Here is a 20,063-nt window from a genome sequence, read left to right as displayed (position 1 = left end):
GGGACAAAAGGAAAAAGAGATTAACAAAGTAGAATATTATCAGATGGATCTTCGAAGAAAAATCAATACCGAGAGAGTCCGTATGTGGGTATTAAAAATATATCAGGTTGAATCGAAGAGAAGTAAGTGAGTGAGTGAGTGAGTGAGTGAGTGAATGAGTGAGTGAGTAAGTAAGTACTTACTTACTTACAAGTGCCTTAGAGAGTTTCTTACGTGCAAAGTCGCAAGACTCCGAAGTCCGATATCCTTACGGTCCACCGATAGACTTGGAAGATAACCTCGAGGGTCCGTGGGTGGTTGATTTAATGGCGAAGGAGGCTTCAAGCGTGCTAGAGGGGAGTCTTTGCTCGAAACACCGCGCCATGGAGAGAGAAAATGTATGTGTATATGTATGTATATATATGTAAGAGAAAGAGAGAGAGAGAGATAGAGAGAAAGAGAAAGATAGATAGATGGAAAGAAAAAGCGTAGAGAAAGATAAAGAGAGAGAGAGAGAGAGAGAGAGAGAGAGACAGAAATTATATATGTATATGTAAAAGAAAGAGAAAAAGAGAGAAAGAAAAAGAACAGAAAGAGAGAGAGATAGAAAGAGACAGAAATTATGCATGTGTACGTCAAAGAGAGAAAAAGAGAAAGAAAGATTACTTATGCATGTATGTGTTAGAATGAAAGAGAGAGAGAGAGTATGGGTCGGCACTGATATTTTAATACGACGGGGGAGCGTGATGCTCGGTCATCCATCTCGCGAGCTGTGCCCCTTTTGTTGAACGCGTGCATGCACGACTTTGCATACGCGGAAATCATGTTGAGCGCGCGCGCACGCACGAGGGAGAGCCGCCCCGAAAGGTCCGTCGACGTTCTGTAACAGGAAGGAAGACTGTTTGTTACCATTATCTCCTTTCTTAGGCTTCTCTACCCCTTGTTCAACCTACACCTCCCATTCTTCTCCATCTTCACCCCCACTCTTGTTTCTCCCTTCATCTAGTTCTTATCTTCGAAACTGTAAGATATCTAAGTTTTCACTGGATCTTCCTTCTTCGCGAAATTTCTTTTTAAAATAAATAATGAATATATATATATATATATATATATATATATATATATCTATATAAATTTATATATACACAGATATAAATGGCTTGATGTTTATGTTTCTTTAAAAATGATAAACGATATCGATACGTGTACAATTAATTTTTTGCTCGTTTAATATCATCCACGCGAAAACTTTTCAATAGAAATAAAAAAGATTATGCAATAATAAATTATACAAAAACGATCGATTGTGATCGACGAGTTGTAAGAATTTTATCGATATTATTCCCTTTCGAATTATATGATATTCGGTCAAACTCCCTCTCTCTCTCTCTCTCTCTTTCTCTCTCTATAGGGTCTCTTTTCTTCTGAAGTTTGGTTCCCACATAGTACGATACCGCGAAGAAGCCACCCCCGCGACTCGTTGGGTCTCCTCCGGTCGTACGGCAAGTAAAACGTCCGTGTGGTGGTCGTGCTCGCGCGCTCTCGAGCAACGCTTCGACGTTGTTTTTTGTGTCTGGCGGGCCCTTCGCTTGGCCCGAGTCCAGGGCCGCCACGATTTAGTGGCCCTAATTGCAGGGTTCAGCTATTTAATTACCGGGTTTGGGGCCCCGCCATCCCTAGTCTTCTCTCTTTCTCTCTCTCTCTTTCTTTCTCCCTGTCTCTCTCTCTCTCTCTCTCTCTCTCTCTCTCTTTCTCCTTCTCATTCTCTCTCTCTCTCTCTCTCTTTCTTTCTCTCTCTCTCTCGTTCTCTCGGCATCGCCAAAATGCGAGTACATTCGTACGGCCTGGCGCACGTAGGTACTCGTCCACTTTTCGACGTCCACCCACGAAACGAGACGTCCAATTCTCCCCGGACATTTCGATGCAGCATCCGCCGCAGGATTCTTTCGTCTAAAGTTCAAACTTGCAATTTTATATATATTTGTTTTCTTGATTTTTACCGATCGATCGGATATCAGCATATCCCGTTGTTTCTGCGTTCAATCAAATTTTCGCGTAGTAAAAAAATGTTAATGTCCGTAGAAAACAACGTCTTGTGTACTTAACTTTTAAGATCATCTACGGATAAATATTTATTCTTCCTCTATAAAATGAATTATTATTTCAAATACAATAAGTTATATTTAATTATACTTTTCTTTTTTTTTCTTTAGTGATAAAAACGTGTGTTATTACGATAGATCGTGTAAATAGGTTTATATGTATAGGTGTGCATATCGAAGAACGAATAAAAATGTGAAAAACATTTTCTTCTAAATTATATGTTTCCCATAAAAGTGTGTATATCGAATATATATACACACACATACACATATATATATATATAAATATATACCTATATATAGGTGTAAAGAACGTCGCGATAAACGAGAATTTGTGGGATCGATTATCTTAAAAAAAAAAAAAAAAAAGAAAAAAAAATGAATATGAATGCCGCCGAGAAGGTGGTCCCTTGTGTTGTCGTAAAATCGCACGCAAATACGGCGACCACGGGGTGCATTTTAATTTTAGCTCGGATCTTGTTACGGAGCGCGGCATTGCATCGTATTAAACGCGTACGCGGTGCTCGTTAGGAGACCGCCATTTTATTTCACACCCACGTAATATTTCATTCGGTAACTTTGCACGATATATACCTACTCTTTCTTTTCTTTCCTCTCTCTCTCTCTCTCTCTTTTTAATTTTATTCGCTATACTCGAATTGTTAAATCTTTTTATCTCACGAAAATTCTTGTTATTTCAAACAAGATATTATCGGTGTTACTTTATAAGGATCGAACGTATACGCACTTCCGTCGATCTTCTACGATTTCCGCGATGCGAAGAGAAGAAAGATAAAGAGAGAGAGAGAGAAAGAGAAAGAGAGATAAAGAGAGAAAGAGAAAGATAGCGAGGGGGCGTTCGTAGATCCACCTCCATCGAGGTGGAACCTATAAATCCACGTCAATGGAAACGAATCGAGGAAACGGCAACTCGACTCTGCCCGCCGCGGAATCTTTTAATCGTCGCTAATAACAGACTGCACATCGGTTAAGAAACATAGACTGTTGGAAGCCGCATGAAGCTACCAAATGATTGATAAGTCCATAAAGTATACTTTCCGTGCATGATCAAGTCGATACTATCTTCTCTTTGTTATTGTCGAGCTTGTTGTCATCGTTGTTGTCATTGTCACGGACATATCGTCACGAACGTTATTAAACACCCTAGAGAAATATCCTATAAAGAACCGTAACAGTAGAGGACGCCTATGGGGGTTAAGGACGTATGCGTGCAGGAGCTTTCTGGCCGCGGGTGACGCGGTGACGAGATGATGACCCACCTCCGACTTGGAATCATCGTGATTACCTCGCCCGCGTAACCCATAATGCGGGACGAAATCACCGCGGCAACTGCCACCGTTGTTGTGTTGGGCCCGTTGTCCTCTCTTGCTCCTTCTTTAAATCTCTTTGCCATTCGGACGCTACCACCACAGTGACTAACCCTAATACCAACACTAAACACCAACGCTAACACTAACCGGTAACATCGGCAGAACAACCATCCAACTGTTCCCGTTGATTCGTATTATTATGTCTGACAGAAAGCGATGGTCTTCATTTCTTTTTTTCGCCAGACCACTGTCTTCGGATATCGCGTAAGGGTGGCTCTCTCTCTCTCCTCGAGATCGCACAGCTTTTACGATTGTCGAGTTCTTCTTTTCTTTTTTCTTTTCATTTCTTCTCTTTTTTCTTTTCTTTTTTCTTTTCTTTTCTTTCCTTCCTTCCTTCCTTCCTTCCTTTCTTCATCCTTTTTGCAACGGACGAAACACGTCCGGCGGGTCTTTCGCATTATTTAAAGAATCCCAAGAGGAGAATTTATTTCGCGTGATTCAGAGCACGCCGTGCTCGTTATTTATAACTCGAGCATTTAAATGGTACTTTAGGTTCAACGACGTTCCCCATTCTCCCGCCACTTGCCGGATCTCTTCTCTCCACGACCTTCGTATATTCTCCCGGTCTTTTTTTTTTTTCCTATTTTTTCTTTTTCTTTTTCCTATTCGTTTTTTATCGATTTCTCTTCTTTTTTTTCTTTTATCCTTTCTCTCCCTATCCTTCCTTTCCTCCGATCGTGCCGAACCGAAACGAATGTTTCCTTCTTCCGGATAGGATAGGAAGAAGATCCTAGCCATCCTACGAGTAAGTAACACCGCTAAATTTTCGAGTTCCTTTCCCTATATCCAAATGGAATATACTTCTCGAATCTCGAGATAGGTACACCACAATCGTTCCGTAGGATGCTCCAGTCGATTAGTTGGCGCAACGAACGAACCCTTCCCGCCCTTGAAAAGGCGCGCGCGACTTTTAATTGTAGACCGTGGCCAAAGTAGAAGGAGGCTATTATTCTTTCTCTCGTCGGTAACGTTGTCTGCTTCTCTCCACTCTTTTCTCTCTTCCTTTCCCTTTTACCGCTGCTTCTCGAGACATTTACGAAAGAGGGAGACAGAGAAAGAGAGAGAGAGAGAGAGAGAAAGAAAAGATAGAGACAGAGAGAGAGAGAGAGAGAGAGAGAGAAAGAGAGAGAGTAGGATATAATAACAGAGCGCACGTCCGTCCATCCATGCTCGAAAGAAACGACCGTTCGTTTCTTCCTTCTTTCCTTCCTTCGTCCTTTCGTCTGGCAGCTTCATATACTTCCACTCTTGGAGAGGAAGAAAGCTCCATGGAATTCTGGTCAGACATGATTTTTCATCGAGCATCCATCCACCCCTCTGTCCTTTTCTCTTTCTCTTTCTTACCGTGTATTACCTATCTATCTACAACGAAAGTTGTTCGCCCTTTTTTTCGACTCTCCTCCATTTATCATCCCCTAACACGATCGACGTTTGCTCCGTTTTTGGAAAAACTAGTTGGCGCCACCTGGCCGGATGTCGGCATACGCTAATCGACCTACCTAACTGGGAAAGGTTGCTTTCGAGAAGAGAGAAAGATGAGTAGATAGATAGAGATAGATAGATAAATAGATAGACAAAATATGTTCTCGATCAATTACGTAGTGCTAATAAGTCGATAGATATTATTCGCCTCGTTTAACTAGCCCGCTTGTTCTGAAAGAAAAAAGAAAAAAAAAAAAAGAAAGAAAAGAAAAGGGCGAGAATTTATGAGAATATTATCGAGGAAACGGTCTGTCGATTTTAATCTGATTCGATCGATAAATTCGTTAGAATTGCGGGACAATTTTCTAAGAAAAAAAAAAAAGGAAAAAAGAAAACAAACGGAGGAAAATAAAATAAAAACAAAAAATACAAGAATTAATATCTTACATAGTAGAAAATAATCTCGTCGTTTTCTTGGAAAGAAAGAGGTAAAAAAATATATATATAAAAAAAGTATAGTATCGTCGTCGGCGTTCGGTATCCTTGATGTCTCAGAGTTCTCTCTTTCTCTCTCTCTCTCCTTCTCTCATTTGGCTTACTTTGGTGTTCTCTCAGTGAAGGACGGAACTTTGTCGGCGCGTTCACCCACGACGACGGGCGCCATCGGGACACAATCCTTTGAGTCCTTTTCCTAACATTCTTACCGCTCAATGGAGATCACACGCCGTTCCCACTATATCGTATTACAGGACTATGAAGGAGAGAAGAGTTGCGCAGGAAAGGGAGAAGAACGAACGAAGAAGCACTCCGTAGTATTATACTCGTCTCCATTGCGAGGATAATGCGAGTCCATTCATCGGCGATCAAGCGTTTCACCCAAGGCTCTCTTCTTAAAACGACGATTTCTTTCCTCTCGTTTCTTTTTTCTTCTTGTTTTTTTTTCTTCTTTATTTTTTTTTTTTTTACCGATCGTAAAACGATTCGAATGATTTATACGGAAATATCGAATCTTAAAGAAAAAAAGAAGGGATGGATCGGGTGGATATATCAGTGCTTTTTCCCTCTTTTCCTTTCTCCTTTCTTTCTATTTTTCTTTTCTTTTTTTTCACCTTCTTTTTTCCCCTTATCAACCTCGTATTACAAATCCTTTCGATAAGAAATCCATCGGAACTTTATCCAACCGTCTGTCCGAGGCTTTTCAATGATCGAATTTATCGGATCGAATCGTCGTTATTCACGAGACAAACCTCGCGAGAAATTTTTTTTGATGGAGTAAGAGAGAGAAGATCAGCTTCTTTTATCTATTTACATTCTATAGATTCACAAAGAAGAAAACTGATTATACACACCCACAAACACATATATGTATTTATGTATATATGTATATGTATCTGAAAGAACGAACTTGTTACGGTCAGCACGGGCAATCGGACTTTATCGGTGAAGCAAGCTAACGAGAAACCATTTTCATGCTAAAACCCATGAAATACCGTTTCGTAATGAACCGTGGAAGCTCCAACGAAATGGAAGCCGAGATGCGATCGTTAAAACCGAAGAACGAGCAACAGCTTTTCATTCGCGAGAGTAACGAGCCACGAGAGACCATCAGGATAGAAGGGATAAGTGAGGAGAGAGTAAGAGAGGAAGAGGAAAGGGTAGATCGGGTTATGTGTGCGCATCGTCTTCTACGAAATAAACTGTTATGGTATAAGAGCGACGCGTTCTCTCGTCAAACCAAAAATCTTTCATTAAAGTAAATACGACCAATGAATATTCATCGGAACCGATAATACTTATTACTTCAACATGAGAGAAACACAGGCATGTTCGTTTTAAACATTGAACATTTCGAACATTTCGAACATTTCGAACATTTCGATGAGACGAGATACATTAGACTTTTCTAAAAAAAAAAAATCAAATTCTCGATTAATTCGCGATCATTCAAAAAAAAAAATCTTACGGATTATTAAAAATAAAAGTGTCGTATATATCTCAACGATATATAAACAGATATATAAACAGTTTTCGCCTACTAGTATATCGTGAGATGTGGAAATAGAAAGCAACGGCGACCTCCGGCAATCCCCGTTTAAATGTCACATTATAATAACGTTCTTACGTCAGGAGATAACGCGACGAGATCGAGGAAAGATCGAGACCGTAGGATATTCGATTATTAATCGTTCGATTACGGGATCGTATTATTTAATATCGTTCGGACCAATTACCGTCTACATTTTTTTATTTATCTCTCTCGTCAATATCCAAAGGAGATCGAGATTTGTTAAAGAATTAAAAAATCAGGAGGACAAAATGAGAATAATATTAAAAGAAAGGGAAAAAACAGAATTAAAAGAAAAGGAAAATAGACAGGGGAAAATATATATATACGTATGTGTATATATATATTCGAAAGAAGAACGAAGAAGATTCGACGGAAGTTCGGAGAAGATCGTATTGTTCTTTCGCCGATGGTTGCTGCCATCGTGTCACGTGACTCGAGCTCGCGGTCACATGACCGCGGAGCGTTTTAATTGGTCGAAGCATCGAGAAAGGAGGTACGAGTAAGGTATTCCAGAGCAGCGGTAGTCTCGCCACGTGGTGCGTCGAGAAAATTGCATCGTAACACTGAATTTATGCCGTCTTATAAAAGAGAGAGAGAGATAGAGAGTGAGAGAGAGAGAGAGAGAGAGAGAGAGAGAGAGAGAGAAAGTACACGCCTTTCTAAATTATTACTTAAACGTGCAGTATCGTACGACGTTAATGGCTTTAATTACCAGTACAGTGATAATCATGTCGCCTTGATGTGGTTGATCAACCGGTCGAGATTTATCGACCGATAGAAAGAAAAAAAAAGCTTGGATAAAGGAGTAAAGAATTGACAGAGAGTATACCAATGATTACGTTACATTATCCGATCGATCAGATCAGAATTCAATAAGTGTCTGCTATAAAGTCACGGCGGTGATCGAAATGGGCCATAACTTTAAAAGTAACAGAACTAATCCAAAAAGGTATTACCACCGAGCGAGTTCGTTTGCCAACAGATAGATTGCTAATTGAAATTCTCCCTTGAAGAGAAATTTTCATGCGAACGTGTCTCTTACGGATGGATATATACTTGTCTCCCACGCTAATGCACAGTACGCGGAGACCTTTTGCAGGTTTGTCAGGGAAAAAAAGAAAAAGAAAGAAGAAGAAGAAGAAGAAGAGGAAGAAGAGAAGGAGGAAGAAGAATAAGAAGCAGCAAAATAAAGAATAAAGAGAATAAAAAGATGAAGGAAGAACAAGGACGGTAAGAAGAAAGGCAAGAAGACGATGAGTATCGGTGTTCGCGGGGTCGAGCCACGTGACCGGCAGCGCGTTTTAATTGGTCGAAAGTGCAGTCGGTGTAGCGATGGAGGGAGGACGAGAAGGCTTAGCGTTCTTCAAGTAGGAAGGGATAGAAAGAGAAAGAAAGAAAGAGAGAGAAAGAGAAAAGAGAGGAGTTCGTTAGGGTTGGCACGCGGATTAGACAATCGCGAGGTGGATACTTCGAAAAGAGGAGAAGAAGGAGAAGAAGGAGGTAGAGGATGAGGAGGGGGTGCGAGGGCGGGCTTCCCCACCAGCCAACACCTTCGACGGTGGTAACGCGTTCCTCGAGGTTCCTTCAGGACGACCCTGGCCACTCACGCACTCTCTTTCGCACGCATACAGAAGTACTCGGTCGTGCGTGTCGACTCGAACAGGAAAGAAAGAGAAAGATAGAAGGAGAAAGAGAAAGAGCAAGAGAAAGAGAGAAAGAGCGAAAGATCCGCCTCCGTCCTCCTGTCGGCGGCTCCTCTTCTCTCGTGGCTTCGCGTGGGGGACGAAAAAGCTCAGTTATAATTGTTGGTCCTCGCGGACCGCACATATTCGCCGTACCTTCGCTAATTGTTACCTCCTACCTTCCGTGTACTTACTACTACCAAGTATTATTATCTCGTTTACTCGATCGACGATGATAGGATAGATCACGACGTAAATAGATCTAACGGGAAGTATCTGGATCGTAGATCGCGGATTTTGTTTGACAAAATTATTATACCAATCTAATCGTTTTGTGTATGAAACAATAATGTACACGTGTAGTGTACGTTAATTTATCGTTTATCGACGTGTCCGACGTTGGTTTTGGATTATTTAAGAGAAAGAGAGAGAGAGGAGAAGGAGAAATAATAAAAAGACAGAAAAAAGAAAAAGAAAAAGAAAAGAAACTGACGAACATTTTTCGTGCGATAAAGTGGCGCTGTTCTCGCAAGGAAAACATTCGTTCGTCGGGAACGATCGAATAGAAGGAACTACTACAAGAGTTCAAGTAGAAGTTCAAGTGCGTTTCATTGGATTTGAAACATCCGATATGAATTGCGCTTACCAATATCCGCATCCGGCTCATCCGCAGAACGTTATGGCTATGGTGCCGACAACTTCCCAACAGAATCACGTTCCCTCGACGGATACGGAATATTTAGAGGTAATGCGAAGTAAGTCGAAGTTTTTACGCTTCGATGTAATATTATCTAGTTAATAATTATCCATTTTGCGGCACAAGCTTTTTTTTATAAATCCGAATTATTATAGAAATTATTTACGAGGTAATTTATTTTCTTTTTTTCCTTTTCGAAGATCGTCGATATTATATCTAAAAAAAAAAATGCGTTTTCTTAAAAAAAAAAAGACTAAAAATAAATTATTTAACATTAAATAATAATAATTTTCATCATCATCATCATTATACGAATAATTTCTTTTTTTCTTTCGCGAGAAATTTCCAACCCTACGATCTAAAATTTACGAAAGGCAAGTTACTGCACAATATTTGACAGATCTCTACCGAACAGATCGGCGCCCTTCGGCTTCGACGTCCTGGGCGGTCCGGGTACGTCCCTTCGTTAATTGTTCATCTCCCGACGTCTAAAGCGACCAATACGATGCCTTACGTAGCAGTGATTCTCCTAAACGTACTGCCAATTCGACCGGCTGTCGTGCGTAATTCGATTTATCCGATTGTCAATCGGAATCTTCCAATTCGATTTGATAACAGTATCGGGAGCAACAGTGTCGGGGAAAAACATAGCGAAATTTCGAAGGGTTCGAAGATATATCGCCGATGATTTAATACATCAAATATAATACGTAGTTATACAATTATTTTCTTTCTCCTTTGATAAATCCTCTCGCGATGGTACTTTTTTTTCTCCTTTTTTTTCCTTCTTCATTGTCAATTGCATTTTTTCGATTTACTCCAATAATCCGAGCGTTAACCAGAAAAAAGAATGATAATATAAAAGATAACCCATTCGCAAGTACATTCGCAAAGTTCATTAGCCGTGAAGCGAGCCACGTCATCGTATAGGGGAAAAAAAAAAGAGACAGAAGAAAAGAAAGGAAAGAACAAATGCAGAGAAATCGATATCCGTAAGAGATTAAATAACAAACAGTTACAAGAGCATCGACTAACAGAGATTCAATGCCGAAGGTATGAGCAAAGCCTATGTATGAGCTTTAAACACGTAGGATATAAGCATCTATGTTTTAAACAAGTTTGAAGTAATAATATAGGAAAGTCATATCATAGGAAAAGTTTGATACCTTTTTGTATCGTTCGTTACCATGAAACAATTCTTTTCTTAGCAATCCAAAATTAGAATAACGATTTGACATACGTGAAGGATTGGAAAAATGTCAGCTTTGTGATTTCGAAGAAAAACGAAATAAAAGAGAAAGAAAGAGGAAAGAGAGAGAAAGAAAGAGAGAGACAGAGAGAAAGAGAGAGAGAAAGATGGAATGAAAGCAGTAGCGCAAGAAAGAGAGAGAGAGAGAGAGAGAGAGAGAGAGAGAAAGAGAGAGAAAGACGTGGCTAGGGGATATTAATATAAGGGCTCGATACGTAATTATAGTGATTACCGTATTGCCAGGAGGCGGACGAGGGCGTCCCTCAGTTTGCACGTCATTTTGCAATCTCAACTTCCAAGGAACATGCGCGTGAATTTGTCAGGGGTCCTTCACCGGACTAATTGTTTCCACCTTTATCATTAATTTTTCACGCTTTCTTCTCAAAGAATTCATTCTTGATATTCGATTTTCCCGATTCGGTCGAGATGATTTTTCGTAGTTTATAAAAAAAAAAAAGAAAGAGAGAAAGAGAGAGAGAAAACGAAAAAAAAGTAATCACTTTACAAAGATAAACGTTCTCAGGGATTCGTTTTTAGCACGACTTGGTCATTAACTAAGGTTCGTGAAGATTATAAAGAGTTTTGCGAGTTGCGAGGTCGTCAACGACGAGCCTAAAGGATCCTGACTATCTCGAGTGGGATGGATCTTTGCATTAGAAACACTCCATAAATCTAAAAGGCTAAGAGACGTCTCAAGAGTATCGGTGGTATAGGGGGTACGAGGATGGTGTTACGAGTAATACGCCAGGTTTTAAAAAGCAAAAGAGAAACATGAGCAAAAACATGAACCATCTAGATCACGTTCGTTCCTCGTACGAGACAGTAAATCTCAGTCGAGTTTCTTTCTTTCTTTCTTTCTTTTTTTCTTAGATATTTTCTCGTTTAATCGCGAAACGTTAGCTTTTAATAGATACCTAATATCCAGTTCGAGAGGACAGAAAGATCGACTATGTAATCGGCTAAAAATATCACGCGATATTCGTTGTCGCTCGAATTACATGCAAAATCGATGTCGAACTCGTCTATAATAATCCAAGCTCGATATGGTGTCTCTTAGTATTAATGACGATATGAATAGTACGCGGGGAAGCCCGTTCTCTTTCTTTCTTTTTTTTCTTTTTTTTTAGTTGTTCCGAGGGGTACAATTAGCTGGCTCACGATTTAGGAATTGATCGATTAGAATAAAAAAAAAGAGAAGATGATAATAATAATAATAATTAAAATATAAGGAAGAAAAGAAACAAAAAGGACAACGGAAGAAGATTATAGGATACCACCGTTATGTCTTTCACAAGAGAAAACTTTTAACTCTTCGAACGTCGATAATCACGGATGAGAGAGAAAGAGAGAAAGAGAGAGAAAAGAAAAAAGAAAGAAGAAGAAAAAGAGCATAAGAGAAGTTTTAAGGTCGCATCGAAAGTTGCGTGCCATAAATTAAACAGGTGTGCTCGGCTTTCTTCAAAGAATACCTATATATGTATACATGTAAATACTTGTATGCACTTATCGAAGCTTTCTCTCTCTCTCTCTCTCTCTCTCTCTCTCTCTCTCTCTCTTTATATATATATATATATATATATATATATATATATTGTGGACAAACCGTGTGTAAGTGTTTGATTTATGAAACTTTGTGACAGAGTTGACGCAATAATGTTTGTGGCGTGTTTTTAACAATCGATTCCATGTGAATCTGTGCACCGTTTTAATGGATTTTACGGACACGAAATATCATGTAATTTTTATTAACAAAGCCAATGGGATCTTTTGTCTCTCTTTCTCTCTTTCTATTTCCTTCTTTATTATTTTTTTCTTCCTTTTCTTGACATTCGTTGACGTTCGTATTATTCGGAAGAAACGAAGAGAAAAAAAAATGGAAGGTACGAGAGATCGATGATCGATCGAAGTTAACGGATCGAGTAGTGATTAAGGGTTCTCAAGGTGGGTACTTACATGTATGCGTACACGTTGTTAGCTATCTACTTGGTAGGAACGCGAACAAGTTCACTGTGCATCTACAAGCTGCTGAAGGTGAATCTTCATTTTCGGATGGTCTTGGCTTCGACTTTATACGATGCTTCTTCCCGAGGTAATTATTAGTCCATCAGCAACTCCCGATGGCCACATGGCTGTATAAAGAGGCTCTCTCTCTCTCTCTCTCTCTCTCTCTCTCTCTCTTCCTCTCTTTATCTCTCTTTTTCTTCCTCTCTCTCTCTCTCTCTCCTTCTCTTTTCCACTCAGGTCCCGACGCGGGCCATTTTCGCTCCACAAGGCCGCCCTGTCATTAACCGCCCCCGTGAAGGGGTCCCCCGGTCCCATTTTCCCTTTCAACCCTGCACTCGAGTAACGATCGCCGATTCATCGGCTTTCGAACGTCCGATATCCGATCGATCGGAATCGCGGAAGTCGTTGAATTCTTCTTTAATATATCTAACCCTCAAGATAACTAATTTTACCTTTACAATTTTACCTTTTCATTTATATAAATAATACTAGATATATCTCTAATAATCCAGCTAAGATAAATATCTAACTATGTAAATTCTCTACCGTTTAATATCAACAACCATAAAACCTCCGCGATCTCGCTTTATCCATCGGTAATCATTTCCATGGAAAGTACACATGGCAATTAGTGGCAAATGGTTATTATCCTTTCAGATAGATTTAACCGTGTTTTTACAGCAACTAGTTTTACTATCTTTTACGCTCCAACATTCGTCATTATTCTTACATAAGTAGTCTTACTATTGCAATTTCGTGATGATCGGGAGAAAGGAATCTTTTATCTATCCTTTTCTTCTTTCTCTTTTCATACTAACCCTCGAAGAACGAACATTATCCTTCTTCAACGTTCGTTTCCTTTTTTTTCTAAACACACACACACACACACACATACAGATAGATAGATACACAAGCATTCCCATGAGAATGGATTGCAAAAGCGTGAAGGTTCATTGAATGCGATTTTCCGTGATATCGCGCAGCTAGGCGCGCGTTCGACGTTCGACAAAAGCCACCCTCGCGGATATTACGTAAGCGTTTGCTTCGCACGGTCCAACGAGCATCGGCTTTGGTAGTCGACGTTAAAAGGCGGCGCGCGTTCGATTCGTGCCTCTCGTTGTAAAACATCCCTTGTTCCGGGTTACTATCATACGACCGACACGATCGCACACCATCATACTTTTCCTACCACCCTGTCCTACGTTAAGGGTGGATCGCACCTTTTGTGGTCCGATAGCACGCGATCTACGCATCATCGCCTCCTTCAACTACGTGTTCAGAAAGAGAAAGAGAAAGAGATAAAAAGACAAGGAAAGACAGACAGAGAGAGAGAGAGAGAGAAGGAAGAAAACCCGATCGCCCTCGTTCCGCGAAATAATTTTTTTTCTCTCTAGGAGATTGCCCTTTCTTCCTGTATTGTACCGTCGCGTGAGATTCGAACGGAAATCGGCTTGTTCCGAGGTACCGTTTTATCATCGGAAATTATGTTTTCGATTTCTCACGCATCGAGAAAGGACGATGGGTATGAAGATGAAAAAGAGACAGAGATAAGGGTGAAGGAGAGAAATAAGGAGAGAATAATCACGGAACCACCAGTTCACTTCTTCGAAATTTCCTTCTTCGATCGTTCAAATGGTTACTAATATATAATATATCGTCGTTCGTTTTATCATTCCTTTTTTCTTCCTTTGCTCGATTGCGACTAGTAGTCATTGTGGACTAGGTAGTACCTACTTACCAACTTACCAACTTACTATGCTCGAACATTAAGAAATTGATGGCGACCGCCATTGGTCAGATATTAATGCGCAAATTGTCCGCAGAAATCTCGGCCGCGACATATAGCACTTGCTTACTATTACGCGTTGTTGTCGGTGAAGAAGAAGAAGAAGAAGAAGGAGAAGAAGGAGAAGAAGAAGAAGAAGAAGAAGCACGAAGAGCGGTTATGAATGGACCGCGATTAGATGCTCGTCCCGCCGCAGTGGCGCCGCAGTCTTCTTCCATTATGGAAAATTAGGTCCTAATGCGAGCCTGACGCGTTCTCGTCCACGTCGCGACCGGATCACTGGCGTAGACACTTATCTTCTACTTATTCTCGCCTCTACCTAATTCGAGTCGGATTAGCATGGTATACCTTGCCTAATTTTCTTCTTTTTTTTCCTCGTTTTTATTCGTTCGTCCCTCCGAGAAAGAGAAAAAAAAAATATATAAAATAAAATAAAAGGAAAAGGTAAAAAGAACTCGCGGGCGTTCTTCGTTCTTGATTCATTTATTTCGTCGATATTTTCTTTTTTTTTTTCTTCGGTCTCTTATCATTCCGATGTTTCTAATTCTATCTATTTCCAAGAAGAACGTAATGAGTTTCTGATAATCGCTGTAATCGATCGCTGAAAGATACGATCGATATTAAACATAAAAGTCAACGGGAAGACGCCACTGACTCGAAGAATGATAATTGGTTCCTTCTTCGTCGTACATTTTACCGAGAGCGTTCCGCTTTATAAGACGTAGTCGATAAGCATTTGAAATTCAAACTCCGCGATTAAAATCGCATTAGGCGCGAGACGAGACGATATATACCGGTGATTCTCTCGGGCAACTTTACGCGGATCGTTGGAGAAGACTGCGGCGGCGGCAGCGGCATTATGATATCCAAGATTCTAATAGTTTTCCATACCGAGGAGGGTATTTCGTCATCATCATCATTATTATTATACCGTACAAAATGGTACATTAACTTTATATACAGGTTAAAATTCCATTAAAATATCAAGGGAAAAGTTTAACGTGTCGTACGTAAATATCTGCCTACTACTACCAGTACAGCTAGTACTAATACTACTAGTCGGGGCATTCCCATCGTGGAGAAATAATAACGGGACGTGGTTTGGTGCGTCGATATTTAAATAACAATGACAGGCATACCGTTACTATGGGAGAACGCCGATAGGAGGGCTCCGGGTCACGTAGAGTGGCTCGATCCGCGAAGTAAGGAACGACGACGAAGGAGAGGAGTCGATCGAACAAGCGGGACGAACTCAGTGACTGAAACAGCGAATAAGAGAAGAAGAAGGAGAGAGAAAGAGAGAGAGAGAGAGAGAGAAAGGAAGAGAAAGATAGACAGAAAGACAGAGAGAAATATACACAGCAAGTAAGCAAGCAAGCAAGCAAGCAAGCAAGTAAGCAAGCAAGCAAGCGAGGAAGCAAGCAAGCAAGCAAGGAAGCAAGCAAGCCAAGTGTTCGTCGCGCGTGCCCCTTCCCTTTCAAAAGACGAAGAACAACGGCGACGGCGGCGACTCAGAGAGCGATGCGCGCGCATTTCGACGGATAAGTCGACTCGTTCGTGAGAGAAGGAAGAAGAAAGGGGTCGGATGAGAACGCACGAGGGAGATGGAAAGAGAGGTTGGACGATGTTACCAAGTGGGGGTTCGCTAGAGTTCACTGGTAGGGGATCGAATAGAACCGGAATGTAAGGTAACGCTGTAATAAGGCGGAGCTTGTACACGCACATAGGCGTGGACTCAACAAGGTTCAGGTACCGCCTATTCGGCCGGGTTCTAGTTCCGTTGGAACGCCCACTGCGTCCTCGCCCGGGGCACACAGAGCCGGCTCTCCAACCTACTACTACCTCCTCCGCTACGTGCACCATTCCCCCGGCCGTGATCGGGGAAAGCCGATCGGTTGGCCGGCAGTCTGTCACGGGGCGAAGAGCGGGAACCACGTTAACCGGTTCCTTCAACCAGCTCGAGTCAAGCTTTTTTTCCGACGGTACACGCAACACTCAGCTCCTTCAGCCCGTGCCGATTCACGCACTGAGTAGTCTCGAGAGATACCGTTCGTTCTCGATCGTACGTTCTCTCTTGCCGTCGTTGTTCGTTGTTCCTTCGTCTTCGTCTTCGTCTTCGTCGTTGTCGTCGTCGTTATCTTCGGCCGTGATTTTCGTGTGCTGGTGTGTTGACGTTTCGCAAAAGAGGAAAAAAACGCGAACGCGACGAAAAGACAAGACTACATTTTTTTTTTCGATTTTGCTAAGGAAAAAAGAGAAACGGATAGAGATAATAAGATAGATAGATAGAGAGAGGGAGAGAGAGGGAGAGGGAGGGAGGGAGGAAAAAGACGCAACGCCCTTTTGGTGAAAACGAGTCGCTTTAACATTCGGTCCAAGTGTCGAAGGACCTAACGACATGCTGACCGACATGACACCAGCCGCGGCTGGTCAACTTTATCCGCAGCTGCAATCCATCGCCAAGTCACCCGCTCATGGACATGTGGTGAGTCTCAGGCCGATCGGTTTTTTTCATTTTCTATCTTTTCCTCTCGTTCTTTTGTTCTTTTATTAATACATTCTATGTATTTAGATTATTTACTGGCTTTAGATTTGATCATCTAGAGAATATGATATTTATTTTACAAACTACTCCTTTCGGTTATTATTAACTATGAACGCTACTGAATCGTTTTCCTTCCACTTCTTTTATATATTAGTAAGTTTACTTAACATTAAAAAATCATCGAAATGGATACGATAGAATTCTAAAAAAATAAAAAAAGAAAGAAAAGGACAAGGGAAAGAAAGAAAAAAAAAAGAAAGAAGAAGAGTTATCCCGATGCCTTCTGCTTTAGGTCGATAGATCGTTTCATCTTCTTTCGGATAGGGATCTTAATCCTAACAGCAGGTAGAAAAGAAAGATCGATTTTTGGGATCAACCGCTACCGTCGCCTTTCGACGGTACCCTTACGAAGTACCGATAAAAGATCTTGTCGGTAGGACAAATTAGTAGCCATTTTGAAAGAGGTGTCGCACCGTTCGAACCTTCTAAGAGATAACTTCCATCTTTGACTCTTTTCGTTCATCTTTTAAACGATCTCTCATCGGTTGGTCTTGTAACCTGCTAACATTCTATCTAGATTACGATCTAAGTTCTCTTCATTCACGTTGAACGATTTCGACGTACGCTTACACGATCGAAATATTCTACGTATCTACGTTAAAAAAATAATTCGAGTCCATGCTACGTTTCGATGCTAACTATTATTTTTTCATCAATACCGATCGATCGTCGTTTTCGAAGAACTTTTTTTTCAAGAAGAAAGAAAAAAGAAAAAAAAAGCTTCAGCAAAAGTAACATAAAGGTCCATTATTATCGACTAGATCCTGAGATAAGTCCACGATCATCCCGGATGATCCGACCTGTTTTGACAGAAGCGGCAATTCTTAAAGACTTGTTCCATCTCCTTTTTTTCTCTCTCTCTCTCTCTCTTTTTCTTATTCTCCTCTTTCTCTCGAAACGAATCGAGTGGCATACTGAATCCTTTTCCAACCTCGACGACACGTGTTCAAAGTTGTTCTCTACGTCTTGGCTTGAACTCTTTATTTTATGACTCGGCAGGAAGAACGCACTCCCGTCGGAATGATTTACGAGTCGACCTAAAAAAGTAATTAAATCCGTAGACACCGAAGTGAAAGGCAAGTATATTTATTAAGTAACCAGAAATCTGTTTTTTCCTCTGCTTCGTCCATCTCTCTCTATCTCTCTCTTTCCCTCTCTCTATCTCTCGTATCGAGCTTGAAAATAAATCTCACGATGGACAAAAAGAAAAACAAAAAAGAAAGAAAAAAAAAACAGGGAATAATTATTCGCACTCGAATCGAGAAATTAAATTATAACCATTAACGCAGAATAATTACGTCGCTCGATCGAAACAACATATTACGTCGACAAGTAAAAAAATATATTATCTATAAAAATCGAAAATAGTAACGACACCCACAATCTATAAAATTGTTTACAAATCGAAAGAATAAGATTTGCCCTTCTATTTCCTCCCTATCTATCGAAGTATTTTTCTAAATGTATCGAGTGTCCTTCAGGACAATGGTCCTTGCGCAAGGTTTTTAGAAATGAAACGGACAGGGTCCTCTCTCCTTCCTACCTGTGCACCCTAGGAGCCAATTATTTGTCTGATCTCCTTTGTGCCTCCTAGAGGATCCACTTGACAGGATGCGTGAGTAGGAAACACGATGCCTACTTCCTCTCGATCCTATCCAATGGGAAGATACGTGCGAAGATAGGATACTTTCTCTCTCTCTCTCTCTCTTTCTCTCTGTTTCTCTCTCATACGTCATACGAAGGACGAACCTTACGTCCTTTCGAAATTTTTTTGATCAAATTTTTCGTCGATCGTATTCGCACGTTGTTGTTTCCCTTTTCATTCGCTCAGCCTCATTTTTTTTTCTTTTTCTTCTTCCTTTGTAAATTGTACCGTCGATCTATTTATTCTCTTCTTCTATTTTCTTCTTTCTTTTTCTTTTTTTCTTCATTCCAAACGACCCGTTTATTCGAGCACACACAGAAGAATCGACATGACCAATGGCTATTTCTCAAACTGAATCGATAATACGTCAATACTTAATACCTTCGTATGTATATATCGATCGACGAGTTCTTATTCTACGAACGATTTTCACTAATTCACGAAGCAAAGCCGTGGCACCTCCTCTTCTCATTTATTGACATAATATATATATCTCTCTCTCTTTCTCTATTATCGTAACGAAAGCTTTCCATACATACTCTACTTCCATCCCTCTTTCTCCTTCCCTCCTTTCGTACCTGCATACGCGTAAGAACTTCGATCATATCCAAGAAATTATTAATGATCTTATCTTCCACAAACTGTCGATCATGATATACGGCAAATCGACTTTTATTGAAAAGTTAAAAAGCACTCTTCTTTCTCTCTGATCTATCAACACATAAGGTATCTATCAACTGATACCTAATATTTAATACTTCAACAGGCAGTTACACCTGTCAAACTCAGGAGAGAACATTCGGGTGACATCGTTTTCCGGTTTTCCTTTTCTACATCGGTCCACTTCACTTTTACTATCGGTAATCCGATAATCCGATTCCTCGAGAAGAGAGAGAGAGAGAGAAAAGAGAGAGAGAGAGAGAGAGAGAGAGGAAAGTGGGGAGGGATTGACAAAGTAAAAAGAAGTAAAAGAGTCTTTTCTCGAGGGTCGCCACCGTTGACATTTTCAAGGACAACAATGGACTGCGAACTGGTGACTGTCGAGCTGGGAGTTTGTCGCAAAAATCTTTGAATCCCTTTCATGGGATCACACTGAACCAAGAGAAAAATAGAGAGAAAGAGAGAAAGAGAGATAGATAGATAGATAGAGAGAGAGAGAGAGAGAGAGAAGCGAGAAGGCCTTTTTATGCGAGCCTTTAAGAGGCTTTACCTGGGAGCACACCGGATGCCCCACGAAAATGCCATCCTAATTTGTCCTATTTCTGAGGGAAAGGAGAAGTAGACGGCTATCCTAGAAGAGAGGGCTAGCTAGACCTTATTTCCTTAAATCTTAAACCGCAATCTACCGAAAAAAACACGCAATTCTCCTCCTCCTCCTCTTCATCATCTTCTACATCATCTTCTTCATCATCTTCTTCTTATTTTTTGTTCCT

The 20,063-nt window shown here is 40.6% G+C and overlaps 1 protein-coding gene and 1 long non-coding RNA gene across 2 annotated transcripts in view; one reads left to right on the top strand and one right to left on the bottom strand.

Annotated features, from left to right (window-relative positions):
• Nucleotides 1–20,063, bottom strand: part of LOC127064956 (uncharacterized) — a 157,924-nt gene that overhangs the window by 46,948 nt on the left and 90,913 nt on the right. The gene's annotated exons all lie outside the window — the stretch shown is intronic.
• The window catches only part of LOC127064929 (transcription factor Sp9), a 35,010-nt gene continuing 24,019 nt past the window's right edge, over nt 9,073–20,063 (top strand). The window contains exon 1 of the mRNA XM_050996618.1: nt 9,073–9,389. Within this exon, the coding sequence (XP_050852575.1) occupies nt 9,276–9,389 (114 nt within the window). The 5' untranslated portion in view covers nt 9,073–9,275. The remainder of the gene's footprint in view (nt 9,390–20,063) is intronic.

The sequence above is a fragment of the Vespula vulgaris genome, chromosome 7 (assembly GCF_905475345.1).
Source record: "Vespula vulgaris chromosome 7, iyVesVulg1.1, whole genome shotgun sequence".
In the NCBI taxonomy this organism is placed as follows: Eukaryota; Metazoa; Arthropoda; class Insecta; order Hymenoptera; family Vespidae; genus Vespula; species Vespula vulgaris.
Note: the sequence above shows the minus strand (reverse complement) of the source record. Positions and strands in the feature narration are given on the sequence as shown.